The 15,484-nt window shown below is 55.1% G+C and overlaps 1 protein-coding gene across 3 annotated transcripts; it reads right to left on the bottom strand.

Annotated features, from left to right (window-relative positions):
• Positions 1-1,438: 1,438 nt before the first annotated feature.
• On the bottom strand, positions 1,439-14,829 carry CHMP1A (charged multivesicular body protein 1A). Of its 3 annotated transcripts, none has more exons than XM_050922677.1 (7): positions 14,727-14,829; positions 12,005-12,024; positions 10,112-10,189; positions 9,465-9,611; positions 8,169-8,297; positions 6,017-6,204; positions 1,439-4,472 (listed from the first exon to the last, which is right to left on the bottom strand). In XM_050922677.1, the coding sequence occupies exons 1-7, from the start codon at positions 14,731-14,733 to the stop codon at positions 4,451-4,453; spliced, it is 591 nt and encodes a 196-aa protein (XP_050778634.1). In that variant the 5' UTR covers positions 14,734-14,829; the 3' UTR covers positions 1,439-4,450. The 3 variants fall into 3 exon arrangements, with proteins under 3 accessions (XP_050778634.1, XP_050778633.1, XP_050778632.1); XM_050922676.1 differs by lacking the exon at positions 14,727-14,829 and adding an exon at positions 13,571-13,624; XM_050922675.1 differs by lacking the exons at positions 12,005-12,024; positions 14,727-14,829 and adding an exon at positions 11,839-11,992.
• Between the last annotated feature and the right edge of the window lie 655 nt (positions 14,830-15,484).

Below are 15,484 nucleotides of genomic sequence, written 5' to 3'. Positions count from 1 at the left end.
GGAGGGGCCAGAATGCCAGAGCTGAGGTCTGGAGCCCTCCAGTATCTACAGAGCAGGGCCCCGCCTGAGCCTGGCAGTGCCAGCGTGCCCAGGCCCTCCTCCCGCGAAGGGATGCCCTCAGCTGGGCCATGCTGCATGTACTTGGAGCTGAAGGCCCCTACTGATGTGGGATTCGGCCCTTCAGTTTGATGGCCCATGCTGACTCGAGCAGCCCCTGCTGCCGCCCCCTCATGCCTCCTGCAGAAGTGGCAGTGCTGGCTCCCCCGCCTTCCCACCAGGGGAAGGGAGCCTTGTTCCCTGCACTGGTTGACACTAGACCTTGCTGGGTTGTTGAGGAGCTTTGCTGTCCTCGAGCATTCTCTGCATTGCAAACCCCCGTATGCAGGGCTGGGGAATTGGCGGTGGGCACCAGTCAGAACGGAGGGGAACAAGGAACAGAGAGCTACCCCAAAAGCTGCTTCAAGGAACCAAAGCAGCTGAAGGATCAGTGGGAAAAGCCTGCAGCACCTACTCTTGGTGACAAGCCAGCTAAGGAACCGTCTCCACACACCATTTCCAGGAGGAGCCAAGAAAAAGTTCTCTCAGAACTGGCTAGTGTGTGGAAGTTCCTCCTCCCCCCCTCAACATTTGCTGACACCACAGCAGCCCCGGCCACTCAGCCCACAGGGTACGTTTCATACTGGAGAGCTGCCTGCGAGACCACGATCTTGATAGACGTCCTGCAAGGCACAAGCGCCTGCTGCAGCAGAGTGGATGCAGCCGGTTGAGCGCTCAGTTCTGCTGTGCGAGAGGAAGACGTGAAGAGTCTGCAGCATGCAACCTCCTGGATCTGGAGCCAGCAGGGGAGAGGCTGCTCTGCGAGGCGGCAGGAGAGAAGCACATCGCTTAGCAGACGGCTCCCCTGGGCGGTACAGCGAATTACAGCACCGACGACGCTGCCTCTGAGGTGCAAGGCACGGTGGGGAGCGTTCACTCCCCATTCATGGCAGCATGGGGCTGCCTGGATCCTTCGGAAAGGTGCAACGGTCCCAGAAATCAGAGCTGGAGAAGATAGGTTAGGGCTCCCCACGTCCAGCCCCTGGGGCCAGGGCATGACTCTTCCTTATATGTTTGCTAGTGCTTGGCTGAGCCAGGTAAATCTAGCATCAAAAGGGGTTGGGGGGGGACTGGAAAGCTCCATGTCACACAAGGAGCAGGACCAGCCTGACAGGAGCCCTTTGAGAGGCAGGGCTGGTGGATTCCCTCCCTGAGCCGGGGTCAGACTCAGACAGGCCAGTGTCGGTCCCTCCAGAACCCAGCAGCAGTGCCATGAGACCCGAGACCAGCAAACTGCATTTGCTTCTCCTACCCAGGCCGCTTCCCGCCTCTGCCGTGACGGCTCCACATCTCAGCGGGGCCCTGGCAGAAGCTGGTGCTCCATGGAACGCCGACAGGCTGATTTTCAGGGACAGTCCCTTTATTTAAAACACAGAGTGGACTTTACAGTGTTCATTTCAAAACCAGCAACGGAAAGCAGCATTGTAAAAACACAGACAGCACCTCACGGAAAAAACAGGCTCATTTACAGAGGGCAGGATCTCCTCCCCAGGGCAAAGGCAGGGCCAGCCCCTTCTCCTGATTTCACACAGCTGCCAAGAGAGGAGCTGGGCAGGGGTAGGCCATTTCCACAAGGTAGGAGCAGGGGGGCTAGTGCTCACTGTGCCTCCTGAAAACACCCCAGCTGGGTGGAACAAGATGTTCACAGTTGCCCCAGGCCAGCCTGCCCTTCAACCCCTGTTAAAAGCCTCTCCCTGGGGTTGCCCTGGAAAGCTCTGCTCAGATTTTCAGGGGGGCTCCTGCGTTTCACCCACCTGGCTCTGATTGAAGCACAGAGACCAAACACATGGTCACAAGTGAGTCCAGGACCCTGCCAGGATTAGGAACAAAGCCCCTGAGCTCACCAGGGCCGGCTCCAGGCCACAGCGCGCCAAGCACGTGCTTGGGGCGGCATGCCGCGGGGGGGCTCTGCCAGTTGCTGGGAGGGCGGCAGGCATCTCCAGTGGACCTCCTGCAGGCGTTTCTGCGGACAGTCCGCTGGTCCGAGGCTTCGGTAGACCTGCCGCAGGCATTCCTGCAGACGGTCCACTAGTCCAGCAGCTCCAGTGGACCTCCCGCACACACACCTGCGGCAGCTCCACCAGAGCCGCAGGACCAGCTGACCCTCCGCAGAAATGCCTGCGGGAGGTCCACCAGAGCCGCGCGATCGGTGAGTGGCAGCACACCCCCCGTGGTGTGTCGCCGTGCTCGGGGCGGCAAAATTGCTAGAGCCGGCCCTGGAGCTCACCTACAGCCCCAGCTTCCTCCTCAGTCCTGTGTCTCCTCTGTCACCGTGGGGGGGGAGCCGCAGCTGGACTCAAACAGCCCAGCTCAGGGTAATCGCAAAAAGGAGGCGAACGTGCATCTTCCAAGGCCACAAGACGCAGAGGGAAAATATCAGAGATGTCAAACTGTGTCTGCACGTAAGTGCTCCAGAACCCCCAGCCTGCTGACTCTGTACCCCAGCGACATGCCTTCCGACTGAGAGTGGCAAGGCCAGCCACCGTCAGACACCAGGCTGCACCGGATGCTCTCAGGGATGACGGTGATGGGGAGTGTGTCTGATGCCATCTGCCTCCCCTGCTCCCCAAAGCAGTGAATTCTTGCTCCCTAACCAAAGAGAAGCAGGTCCCTTAGCACATCTGTGAGAAGCTACTGGACACTTAACACTTAGAGACAGTTAATGAATTATGAGCCAGCTCTCCCTGTGAAACCAGCACTCCAGTCCCAGGGCCGTTCATCACAGTAACCACTCTCTACTTTAGCTGCTGCCAAACACATGCGCCATGTTGCTGGGTATGCCAGAAGTGCTCTGCACTGACTCCAGCACAGTGGTACCAGACTCCCAGCACATGGCAGCTAGTGTAGAGCCAGCAGGGATGGGGGTTAAAACTCCTCTGAATGGGAACCTGGCTCAGATCTCCCCTCGCTACCTCCCCACTTCCCCGGCGCTGTCTCCCACCATTACACGGAGCTGGGCTGAAGAGGAGGCTGAGTGTGAGAAGTGACACCGTACGCCTCTCAAAGCTCTCACGCCTGGGGCTGAGGAAAGTGTGCGGGCCAATCCTTCCTTCTCAGCCTGGCTCCCGGGCCTGCAGTGTCGACTGGGTTAAAGGAAGTGACGAGCTTACACTCAGTCACCAGTGGAGCTGCGGCATCTTGTCAGTGTCAGCCCTGAGGAAGGGAGCGGAGGCGGGGGAAAGAGACCCAAGAGGTAAAGGCAACAGAGGTATTTAGGAGGGAAGTACAACATCTGCTGGGACAGTGGAGACATCCTCACCATTCACAGGAGGGGCTGGACATTTGCTCCGCTGTCATGCTGCCAGTGACAGAGCTGGGAGACAGACCATGCCCCGGCATTCCCAGCAGACAGCGCTGCACCTTGAAAGCTGCCAGGCTGGAGCAGCTCAGGACAGCTTCGTTCCCTGGGTGGCATGCATGAAGAATCCCAGATCTCAGTGGTCACAGCGTGTGGTTGTGGAGGCAAACTTCTCAAAGGTCACTTAACGGTGAGAAAATCCAGGGCAGGCAACGTGACAAGCAGTGCCAGGGCTAAGAGTGGGCAAAGCGAGATCCCTGCACGCTGGGATCCCTATCGTCTCAATGCTACAGGTGCTGCACCAGGGACTAGCAGATAACTGGGAATATGGATGTACTAGACACCACTACAGAGATTTGTGCCCTTCAGCCAAGGCAGCTGCCTCACCCATGAAACACTACCAATGTGCACGTACACCCCAGGCGGGCACTCCTTCCCCTCAGCTACAATAAGCAGTGGGGAAGGAAGGGGCTTAGATGGAAACAGGAAGGATCCATGGCACTACCTGCTGCATGCTGTTAGTAGGAGGGTCACCCACAGCAAAGCACACTGTGGCTAAGAGAGCCAATGTACAGGATGTGGAGAGAAAGATGCACTACACATTTGCTAGAGATACAGCCATCCAGAGATGGGCAGGCACCCAGTGTCTCATCAGAACATGCACTTCCCCTTCCAACAAGATCTCCTTGTAGTGTTAGAATCAAAGCAGCATCTTCACTCCCCCTAGAGGCCCAGAATGCAGAGAGGCAGTGGTAGCGCTGCTTTAAAGACAAGAGCCCTGAACACTCTGCCACCCAGAGCAAGGCCACGCTCACTTGGCAAACCTCCCTCCAACACCTCTTCTTGCTGCCTCTTCAGGGAGTAGTCATCGTCGGAAAAGACCAGAGTCCACCGCAGAAGAACAGGCTCTGAAGGAGTGGCTTGCTGGTTCTGGTTTTGCTAGCAGAAGGCCACAGCAGGGATAGAGTGGGAGCTTTGGGGGGTGGCTCTCCCACATGTCCCCACTCCACACACGATCAGTAGGGGAACAGTGATCATCCAGAACAACGGGAGACTTTAATTCCGCAAGGCAGCCAGTCTGGAAGAAACAGCACAAGAGTCAAAGGGGAGCACGGAACACGGGAGCTGCTTCCAAGCGAACCCAGAGAGCACGGGGGGAGCTTGCTCACTGGAGAACTGGGCACTACGCCCAGTGATGGAATGAGTCTGAATCGGCGAGGAGGCGGTTTGCAGGGACAGAAGTCTCCCTCTGGAGCACGGATAACAATGTACGGTCTAGCGGGGGAGTTACCAGCACTTTCCAACACAGCCAATGCATTTCCTGCACTCAGGCCAGAGCGGCCCCAGCAGCGAAACACGGGCGTGTTTAACGGCACGGCAATGTGACGCCACCGGCCAGGAAGGGAAGAGTGTGATGCTGCTGGAGCCCAAAGAGACCCGGGGCTCAGCACATGCACCTACACTCCCTGCAACTCCAGGGAGCGGGGGGCCCAATGCGAACTCTGACCTCAGCAGAGAGCAGCAGGTGCACTGCAAGCATGTGGGAGGATGGGGAGAAAGCCTCCATGCTGGAAACACCTTTGAGCTCAGATGGGACCCAGGACAAGCCCCTTCCAGCCGCCAGGGGGGAGTATCAGGCAGGGCTCTGTGCGGAAGCAGTTGGGCTGCTTCCTGGGGGTGGTCTGGAATAGTGCTTAGAGCGCAAAGGGAGTTTAAGGAAAGGCTGGATGCTCTGTTTGTCATCTCATAACCTATCTGATGGCCCCACGAGTGAGGAGAAAGAACAGCATCTCCCTCCATCGCAGAGCCCTGGAGCCAGGACCACGCCATCTCGGGTGTGTGCGGCGTGACAGACACTCAGTCATCTTCAGCAAGAGGCACCATCCAGTCACACCACACGATGCAGCCAGGTGAGGGTCTCCATTTCTCAGAGCCTCCCACCCTGAGGACACTCACACCAGACCCACCTCTCCTCTCTGTGCTTCAGACAGCCCAAAGCGAGAGAACCTGGAGAGAGTCTGGCAGCTGTGCAGTGACTTCTGGGAAAGGGAGCTCTGTACAGCCAGGAACTGCAGGGCTCCCTTCTCTGAGGGGCCCTCTCACGGGAGCTGCATGCAGAGCTGCGGGGATGGGGAGGAGGAAGAGGAGCTCACCAGCAATAAGAGATGGCCTCAAGCCTCTTCCGGGGAGGTTCCAGAGAGACAGCCTGTTTGAAGGTCTGTGCCAAGCACGCCCAGAGCAGTATCAACTGTGCAAGGCAAGCACGGGCCTGGACCACTCCCACCATCTACTGAGCTGAGCAAGCAAACCTTCTACCACCTCCACTCCCCGGTGCTCCCACAGCCCCACTGCTAGTAGAATCAGGAAGCCCCTCTCCTCTGTGGACCACGACACGGTGCGCTGCCTATACATGGCGTCTCTAGAGCTTTGCTAGGCTCCACCATGCATGGGGATGCGAAAGCCCAGCGGTTGCTCCAACAGCTGGCTTCCCTCCCAGCCATCCCTTCTGCCTGAACTACCCCCTATGAGCTGTGAAAGAGATGCCCGGGGGCAGTTCAAGCTGCCAGGAACAGGAAGCCCAGGGACACAATCACACCAAGGGACGTGGGGGAGAGAAAGAACCTTCGGGACAGCTGGTCTTCCTGGGTGCGGACAGAACTCTCCCCCACTGCTGAAGCCCCCTCGGGGAGCTGGTTGAGTTGGTCCATGATCTCCAAGCCATTCTCCTCGGCAATCTGCACAATGAGGCTGTCCACCTGCTCCTGCGGCGTGGTCAGGGTGGTAGCAGAGCTCATGGAGTCCTCCATCACCTACAATGGGCAGAGTCAGTATCTGAAGCAGAGCCACCATCTGGCTCCATTGAAGAACCCACTCAGCCCACGTTCCTGCCTGTAGGAGCCAGTTACAGATCTTGAGTTTGACCCATTGCTCTCTTCCCCAGAGGGTTCTCCACATCCTTGTCAGCCTGACAGCTAGGCCTTAGGACAGGAGGATGGGTTGGAGCCAGAGAGATCTTGAGGCCCCTAGACAGAGTACCACCCAGCACCTGATAGCACACAGCTGTATGAAGCATTATGGACCCCATCTGTCCATGTTAGCCTCCAAGCTGCCTCAGGTTCTCAATGAAGCTTTCAGATACTGTAGATATGGTCAGACACTTGCACAGGGGCTTTTCCTTGCCGTCAGGGGCAGCTCTCGTCTCCTGGTCAGAGACACTGCCCATCCAGGGTCAAAGCAATATTCAAGAATGAGCTCAAGGCCAGCTCTACTTGGGAGGATGGAACGTTCTAGACTGCTCCCAGATTGATCAGGTCAAAGGCTGATCGAAACAGAACATGAGCTACAATCACTCCTGTGGCCCAGCCCCTTGAGCATGCTGGAGAGAGCAGGGAAATCAAACAAGCCAGAGACCATCATGATGAGAAGGATGGACTGGCCTGTGACTCAAGAGGTCTGGGTTCAGTTCCTAGCTCTGACAGACTCCCCATGTGATCTGGGGCAAGGCACCTAGTTCCTTGTCTGTACCATTACTCCTGGGGGAATTCTGCCCCACTGCTCACATGCAGAATTCATATCCCCCACAGATTTTTTTTTTTCTCTGCAGAAAATGGATTGTATCAGAGAGGCACTGCAGTTACCCCTTTCACTCACCAGGGGCTGCTGTGGCACCAGAAAAGAGGGAGGCCGGCTCATGGCTAGAGCAGCCAGCCATGGAGAGGGTGGAGAAAAGGCTGCTTTTCTCACAGTGCCCTGCCCACAGGGTCAGGTGAGGAGGCATGGGGCACACAGGGCTGCTGTGGGGTGGGGTTGGGGGGGTCACAGACTGGGGCTCAGAAGGGCTAGTGGAGGTGGCACAGGGACTTGTGGGGTGACAGCACTGAGCTGGGGCTGAATGGGAGTGGGGTTGCAGGACCACATGAGGAAAGGAGCAGACGTTCCTGACTGAACGAGGCTAGGGGTCTACATAGGGGAGGCTCCCCAACTCCCTAACAATCCCTCTCCCCCCCCGCACAAAAAACCCGTTCCATATTTCTCCCACCCACACTGAACAATCGTTCCAGTTCGCTACCAGGTTTCATTCCAGCAATTACTCCCTTCTCCCACATCTCCTCCATTACTCCAACTCCTCAAACCCTTTGCACTGCTTCTGAGGGGTGCAGGAAATACGTTTCTGTAGTGTGGTTTAAATGAATTACTGAATGTTCTGTATTAATATGCCTAGGGAGGAATCTAACTGTCAAAAAACATTTCCTGAATCTTTTTTGTTATCTGCATTGTTACAGACACACTTGCTGATGGGTATTTTGAAATAAATTATCAAAATAATTGAAAGTAGCATGATTATATTGTATTATTTTGACAAATAAAATAAGCAGAATTTTGCTAAATTTTAAAATATTGTGTGCAGAATTTTTAATTTTTTGGCACAGAATTTCCCCAGGAATATACCATGGGGACAAGACTTTCCGCACCCTTCGTCTGTGTGTCTGCCTGCTTTGATCATAAGCTCTTTGGGACAGAGATTCTCTGTGTGCAGCTCCTAACCCAAGAGAACCCTGATCTTCCTTGATAAGCTACTATAGACCAGAGCTTTGAAAACAACCGAGCCATTAATCCAAAGACCACATCTGGGAGCCTGGGAAGGGCCTTGTGCCTGAGCCCATGATGGTAGGGCGACACAGTTCTCTCTGCTGCATCCCCCCAGCCTCCAACGAGTAAATTCTTCCTGCCACCCAGCAGTCTACCCCCAGGTGAGCAAGTACAGAGCACTTACCGAGGTGTGAACATCCAAGTTCTGAACCTGATGCTCAAATTTATCCATCACCGCTGAGACCTTCTGTAGGTCCATGGAGCTCAGAGCTTTGTCCAAGGCCTTGGTCACCTGAGCCATATTTTTAGTCACCTGTAACAGGAGGTTGGAAAATATATACACCAAACAAAGTTGACACAAATGTCCCAGTTCAGAGTGGGAGCCAAGCCTGGCCAAAAGCAAATTCGGTGTTACTGGCATTTCCACCACAGGTCAGCGATGTCCTGCCGTGAATAGCGGGGACTCTCAGCTCAGACTGGCCACAGAGTTTTGGAATTGTGCACATGCAGCCAAATGCATGATTACTGAAAATGCACATGCAAGTGATCCACTAGCCTTCTAGCTGTCACGGTGCACGTCGGAATTGCACCTGGCATCTACTGCACATACAAATGACACACATCGTTTTCATACACAGCCCTGGAAATCTGCCCTTTAACAGTACAGAGACAACTTCACCATGACAGTCACGTGAAAATAGTAGCCATGTCCGTGAGCTTTTCTAGGCAAGGGCTTCATGCATTTTTAGCACAGCCTCCTGCTATTTCTCCAGTGCACACTTCAGTGTTCATACCGGAAATGTTACTCCAAACATTAGCACAAACACCGTGAAGACAGAAGCTCCACCCACCAGGCGCAATGTGCTTCACGGGCTGTTCTTGCTGCCCGCCCTCTCTCTAAGCTGGGCTACATAACTCCAGGAAGTCCAGGTGGGACTCCAGTGTTGGTCCTGTGGCTCACAGTGAAGAGAGATTTCAGACAGAATCCAAAGAGGGAACAAGAATCCTCAGCTCCCAGCAAAATCCAAAGGACTTGAGGGTGCTCAGTACCTTGCAGAAGAGAACTCACCCCCAATTCCCTGCACACAAGCATGCATGGACACACGACTAAGGCAGCGGAGTGATTCCAGGGACACACCTTCCAAGCCTGCAGACTCAAATATGGATGAAGCCACAAATGAAGCAAATTTGAGGGTCTCATTTCTGGTCCCCCAGTGAAATGTATTGGTCACATCACAAGGCAAGCACCTGTTGCAGTCTCTGACAATGCCCAGTCTAGCCCCGGGCCCTGACCAAATTCCAGTTTGAGGGTGGAAGGCGTTATAGCACTGGCCAACCACTAAAGCTCAGTTCTAACCAAGTTACAAAAGAAGAGAGGAACGTCGACAGGAGAGGGAAGGGATGGGCCAATAGTCTCTATCTGTACAAGGACAGGAAACAGCCTCTGTCCTCCTGTCTCTGAGACGACAAAGCCTCTTACCCCCTTCATGGTCACTGCTGTCTGCACCTTGGAGACCACTGCATCCACTCGGGAAGCCATCCGAAGCCAGTTTAAACCTTCGTTCTTCTTCCGGATTGCATTCTCTGCATAGACGCGAGCACATTCTACGTTCTTCTGCTGAAGGGCCTGGAACATGGAAGGGAAAAGATTTGCAGGAGGAATCCATTTTGCTTCACGTCAGAAACAAATGTCTCCCATTTCCACCCAAGGGATGTCGTGCAGAAATCTCTATTGTCTGTGTTCTTTACAAAGGGACTTTGGTGTTTGCTTGGATCAGGATTAGTGGAGCCTAGGACGGACGGGATTAGGGTTGAGGTTAGGAGATTTGGGGATATCAGGATGGCCTATTACGCCTGGCACATCAGTCAATGACATTAATATTAAAGTCAATGGGGCAGGGATGGATCAGAAAGTAAAGGCTGTGATGGCTAGGTGTTAATATCCAGGGTGCTATTACATGGAATCTACTACAATCCCTTGTGGTAATCCCTCTGATCCAGAGCCATGGACTGACAGCACAGGCTCAAGGGTGCGATGGCTGAAATGACACCTAGCCATCACAGCCTTTACTTTCATCTCCACTAGGGAGTTCCACCACCTCCACAGAGTTCAGCCGCACCAGCTACCTTCTTGACTTTGGCTTGCTCAGTCTTCGAGTCCTTCTCGGCCTTCTTGGCTAGCTTCTCTAGCTGCTTTGCTGTGAACTAAGAGAAACAGACTTCAGTGCTCGGCCATGAAAGGGTCAAACATTAACACAACCAGAGGCTCCCACAACTCTCACAAAAGCCCACAGGCTGTCCTAGCAAAGTGTGTGCACGGTGCCCGCAGCGTCTGCTGGCACTGCCTCAGCTGCCTTTGCAGGCTGCCTTGTCCTTTATAGAACCCTAAACGCAGTGAGATTGGCTGGGCAGGTGCCATGGACGTGTGTGGGCACACAGCAGAGGCAGCAAGAGCAAAGGGACTCGGTGAGCTGCAGTAACCCCTCTGGCTGACCGATGGAGCAGAGCTGGAGTGCTATGAAGGAAGGCCTGGCTTCCTTGGCCAGACAAGTAGGACCTGTGGCATGGTACTGGCTAAAGCACGTTGTCCTCTCTCTCCTGCTGTGAAACACACAGAAGTAGCGAGCAGTGGAGGCACTTGAGATTTCAGCCCCCTGGTGTAAGAGGCAGGGACCTGGGGGCTCTCAGTGAGGTGTCTGGAACATACCCCTTAGCTTGGGTTCGGGGACCTTCAGGGCATGCTCACAGGCTCACTTCTCAAGGCGTTTTCAGAGGTGAGTGAAAGGGACTGATTGGTGCTTGAGGGGAGTGATGGGAAGGGGTTTGCTCTGGACTTGGCATAGTCTTTCCTTCATATCCCCTGCCATGTATGACAATTCCGGGTTGGGTTTACATTGCCTATGCCCTCCAGAACAGGCGATGCGAGTTCTCTAGATAAATAGCTCCCCTTTCCTGTTGTGGCTGGGAACTGCAGAGGCAGAACTGCAGCTGTTATTTTAAACAGATTTTCATAGAGGCACAGCTCTGGGGGAGGGATTTCTGTCTCCCCTCTAGGAAAGGAGGTGGCTTTTGGCACCATATATATTCTGCCTCTCTTCATTAGCACAGAGCACAGGAGAACACCGGCTATAGGTTCCTGTTACATTTAATCCAATTACCAGGTGAAGGGCCCGTCCAGCCTAATGCATGTAACTGATTTGCGGCTCACACCAATGGAGGTTAAGCACCTTATGCAATCGCAAGCTGCAATGCCACTTCCTTTACATCAGGAGAGACAAGGGCTTGCAACATAATCGATGATGTCTTCAGGGTCTAAATCACAGCAGCGCTAGGGAGCTCTGCACTGCTCCCTCCCCCAGAATAAGAGGCACAGGGTCCCTGTTCTTTCACCACCACAGCCTGGTGGTGGTGAAATATTGGGATCTTTATGTAGCTGTTGACCTCTCCCCAGCCCCTGTGGACAGAAAGCCCAGTGATCCCCTCACCCTGGGAGACTATCACACCCCTGCTGGAGGGAGAGCACTGGAAGGAGGAGATAAAGCCTTGGGAAGACAGAACAATGAAAGCAATAGGAGTTGACGGTAGGAAGGAAGGTTCTGGGAGAGGTTTCTCCAAGTCAGTGAACTCTCCATCAAGTGAGTGAGAGAAGGTCGGAGCAGAAGGCATTTGAGAAGCCAAATTTAAAAACAAGGAATAAACCTAGACCGATAGTAGCTGCCTCTTAAAGATGATCAACCCTAGCCTCCGGCTGTTGGAGGAGCCCACAAAACACCTCACTAGTACAGGGTCTGGTAGTCAGCTAGGCTTGTAAGCAGCCTGTACCAGGAAGAAAGTTCGGTTGTGTACAAACCTACCAGCCATACCACAATACACCATAAGAGGGCCTTAGAGCAACAGTTTAGCTGGGCTTGTCGACTTTCAATTGACCAAGGCCACACAGGGCAACCCATGCTGGGAGGTGTATAATAATGAATCCCCATGCAGGGGCAGAAAGCAAAATCCTGTAATGGACACACTCACCTTCAGCTGGAAGAGTGTATCTGAAACGAGAGAGGAGGTGACTAAGATCACAGTGGGTTTTTAGAGTCGCTGTCAGTCAGTAACAAAGGTCACACAATCTTTCACCCAAGGAACTGTGCTTTGGGAGGTACCTTCTATGATGACTCTCCCAAGTTCACACACCACCCCCTTTCCCTTAAAAGCATCACACCAATGTTCCTGGACAGCTGAGGTTGTGCTGCTTGCATATCCCAATACCACCACCATGATTGTTCAGAAGAGTCTCTTCTGGGCAAGCAGAGGCTTCCACTGTACTCTCAGCCTTTGCCTGTGCACTGGGGACTTCTCAGGCTACCTAGCTAAGGTACTCCATGTGGCCTCCATCACCCTAGTATGTAGGCACCTCCCAATCTTTATCCAAGGCCATTATCCCCCTGTACAAATGGGGAACAGAGGCACAGGGAAATTAAGTGACATGCCCAAGGGCAAACAGAAAGCTGGTAGCAGAGCAAGGACTTGAACCTAGGTCTCCCAAGTCACAGCTAGTGCCTAACCACTAAGCCAATCCTTCCTCTCCTGTCACTCTATAGCACAGAAGCAGAAACTCCTGTGTTAAAGGCCTGTCTACACACAGCTGACCAACCCCTGCTGGAGTCTCATTTGGCTACAACTGAGCTCAAACGACACACTGATTTTTAAATGGTTCTAAGGCCAGTGATGATTGGACCATTGTACACAGGAAGGGACTGAAAAAACTACCTAGAATGGAATATGAGACATTTCAGAGAGCATGTTAAAAGAGCTGTTGGAGGGTTTTACTGGAGACACTCCCACAGGATTGGCTCCTGCTTTCAATGTCATGACTAATCAATGAGGGTCAGGCATATGCACGGCTAACGAAGACCCTGAGCACCCAGGGTAATTAATAGGAGTGCTATCTGAACTGCTCGGATGTGGACTGGCTCAGAATACTGCCGTACAAGCTAGTGAATTATCCCCTGGATACGGCTCTTTGAAATAAATGGACTCACTGAACATTAGATACTGAAATGTTCTCTGGAAAAAATTATCTACCATAAGTTAATGCATATCTGGCAAGTATCACAGCATCCACGGTACAGGCCAGTGGCTTCACTATGCAGTTCTCTCTCAATTTGACATACTTCATGCATCGGACCTTAATCCTGGAGTGCAGCTAATAGAAACCACATTCTGTCTTGCAACTAACAAGTGACTCATCAGAAGGCAGCTTCATGGCTTGTATTGAAAGAGCTGTGTTACTTGTCACTGTGGTTTCTCTGATTACAATTACACGGTGACCTTTGACCCAGAACTTGGCACACCCCAGATATCCCTGTAAATAACTCTCAGCCAGCTTCACTCGGCCAGTTTCATGCAAGAGGAAGTGGATCAGTTCAGCAATTCTAAATACATTTTAGTTTTCTTAAATACCTGGACCTATTTCAATTCATCAGAAAAGCCAGGGACAAACAAGCTGCCCTTGAGTTTTCTCTCTCCCTGACCAATGTAGCTCCTGTAACAGTGCACCTGCACTTACCCACCCCAGCTTTACCCAGTGCCACACACCTGACAGGGTCTCCACCATCCTCCTCAGGAGCCTACTGGCCAGGACGACTGAGCAGAGCCCTGCAGATAACCCCCAGGACTCCCCTACGACCACAGGGCAGGCCCCACTCTGGGGTCACAGGGAACTCCCTCTCCCATGTCACCAACTGATTTCCCTCTCCCCTCCCCAATGGCCACCACCACACCCACAACTCCACCTTTGACCCGGCCCTGACCTCCTCCCCCCAAGTCCTGGTCCCAGGCCCAGCCCTCTGATCCGGCTCTGACCTGCCCCTGCCCCATCCCACCACCCTAACCCAGGCCTGCCCTCCCCCACCCTGCTGGTCCTGGTCCCCTGACCTCCTTCCCCTCCCCCCACACCCCAGGCCCAGCCCCCTGATCCGGCTCTGACCTGCCCCTGCCCCATCCCACCACCCTAACCCAGGCCTGCCCTCCCCCACCCTGCTGGTCCTGGTCCTGATCCCCTGACCTCCTTCTCCCCCACAGCCCCAGGCCCAGCCCCCTGATCCAGCTCTGACCTGCCCCAGCCCCCTGACCTCCTTCCCATCCCCCCCGGCCCCAGGCCCAGCCCCGACCCTGCCCGTACCCCACCCCACCAGTCCCAGCCCCCTAACCCAGACCTACCCTCCCCCCCCGGCCCCAGCCCCCTGACCTCCTTCCCCTCCCCCCACGCCCAGCCCCAGCCCCGGCCGTACCCCGCCCCACCCCACCAGTCCCAGCCCCCTAACCCAGACCTATCCTTCCCCCCCCCCGCCCCAGCCCCGGCCCCCTGACCTCCTTCCCCTCCCCCCACGCCCCAGCCCCAGCCCCGACCCTGCCCGTACCCCACCCCACCAGTCCTGGCCCCCTAACCCAGACCTACCCTTCACCCCCCCGGCCCCCTGACCTCCTTCTTCTCCCCCACAGCCCCAGGCCCAGCCCCAGCCCCCTGATCCGGCTCTGACCTGCCCCAGCCCCCTGACCTCCTTCCCCTCCCCCCAGGCCCAGGCCCAGGCCCAGCCCCGACCCTGCCCGTACCCCACCCCACCAGTCCCGGCCCCCTAACCCAGACCTACCCTCCCCCCCCGGCCCCCTGACCGGGACCTGCCCCCCGCTCCCCATCCCCTCCGCTGCCTCGGGAACCGGCTCGGGCCAGATGGGGGCGTCTCTCTCTTACCGTCCATCTCGGCAGCCGCCGCTTCCCGGTTCTCCAGACACTTCCGGATTGTTGCGTCATCCCACCGCTTGTTCTCGCGAGGTTTCCCCTCAGCCCCGGTCCGTTCAACGCATGCGTAGATGGCGGAGGGTTTTCCACAGCGAAGCCAGGCTGGGGGCGGAGTCACGCGACCAGAGCGAGGCTCTCGCGCCGCTGCCTCCCACGCCCTTCTTCCGCTGCAGCAGCCCACGTGGCTCCGGGGAAGGGGGGCAGTGGGGTTCGCAGCCCTGCTTCCTGGGTGGTCTTGCCCAGTCGCCCCTGCTCTGTGCCTCAGTTTCCCCATCTGTAGAGTGGGATTGGTGAGGGCTCCTTGGTAGCAGCAAGGGAGGGAGGGAGCCCCTGGAATGTAGGTGGGCAGGAGCAAGGGGCGGTGGGACTCGCAGGGGGTGCGAGAAGGGCAAAGCAGAGCAAAGGGGAATGGGTTACAGCCAGTGGTGGAAGTGGAACTCATTTCTTGTGTAGTGCACTCATGGGAGGGACACAACCAGGAGCAGTGGGGAACCTCCCCATGTGACTCCTCCCAGGCTGGAGCCCCCATGCTTTGTTCATCCCCTCTGACACCCCCCCTTGTATATACAAACACCATGCTTAAGTAAAAGCAGCAAAGAATCCTGTGGCACTTTATAGACTAACAGACGTTTTGGAGCATGAGCTTTCGTGGGTGAATACCCACTTCCTCAGATGCATGTAATGGAAATATCCAGGGGCAGGTATATATA

Source organism: Gopherus flavomarginatus, chromosome 14 (assembly GCF_025201925.1).
Source record: "Gopherus flavomarginatus isolate rGopFla2 chromosome 14, rGopFla2.mat.asm, whole genome shotgun sequence".
In the NCBI taxonomy this organism is placed as follows: Eukaryota; Metazoa; Chordata; order Testudines; family Testudinidae; genus Gopherus; species Gopherus flavomarginatus.
This window is presented reverse-complemented; position numbering and strand designations above follow the sequence as displayed.

What these genes read in the sequence shown, in the direction of transcription:
- CHMP1A (XM_050922675.1), bottom strand. Translation starts at nt 11,964, where the DNA reads ATGGGGATTCATTATTATACACCTCCCAGCATGGGTTGCCCTGTGTGG. An exon ending in AGCAAGCCAAAGTCAAGAAG is followed by an intron (nt 9,612 to 10,111) that starts GTAGCTGGTGCG and finishes TCCATGTTCCAG; the next exon opens with GCCCTTCAGCAGAAGAACGT. An exon ending in ACTTGGATGTTCACACCTCG is followed by an intron (nt 6,205 to 8,168) that starts GTAAGTGCTCTG and finishes TGCCCATTGTAG; the next exon opens with GTGATGGAGGACTCCATGAG.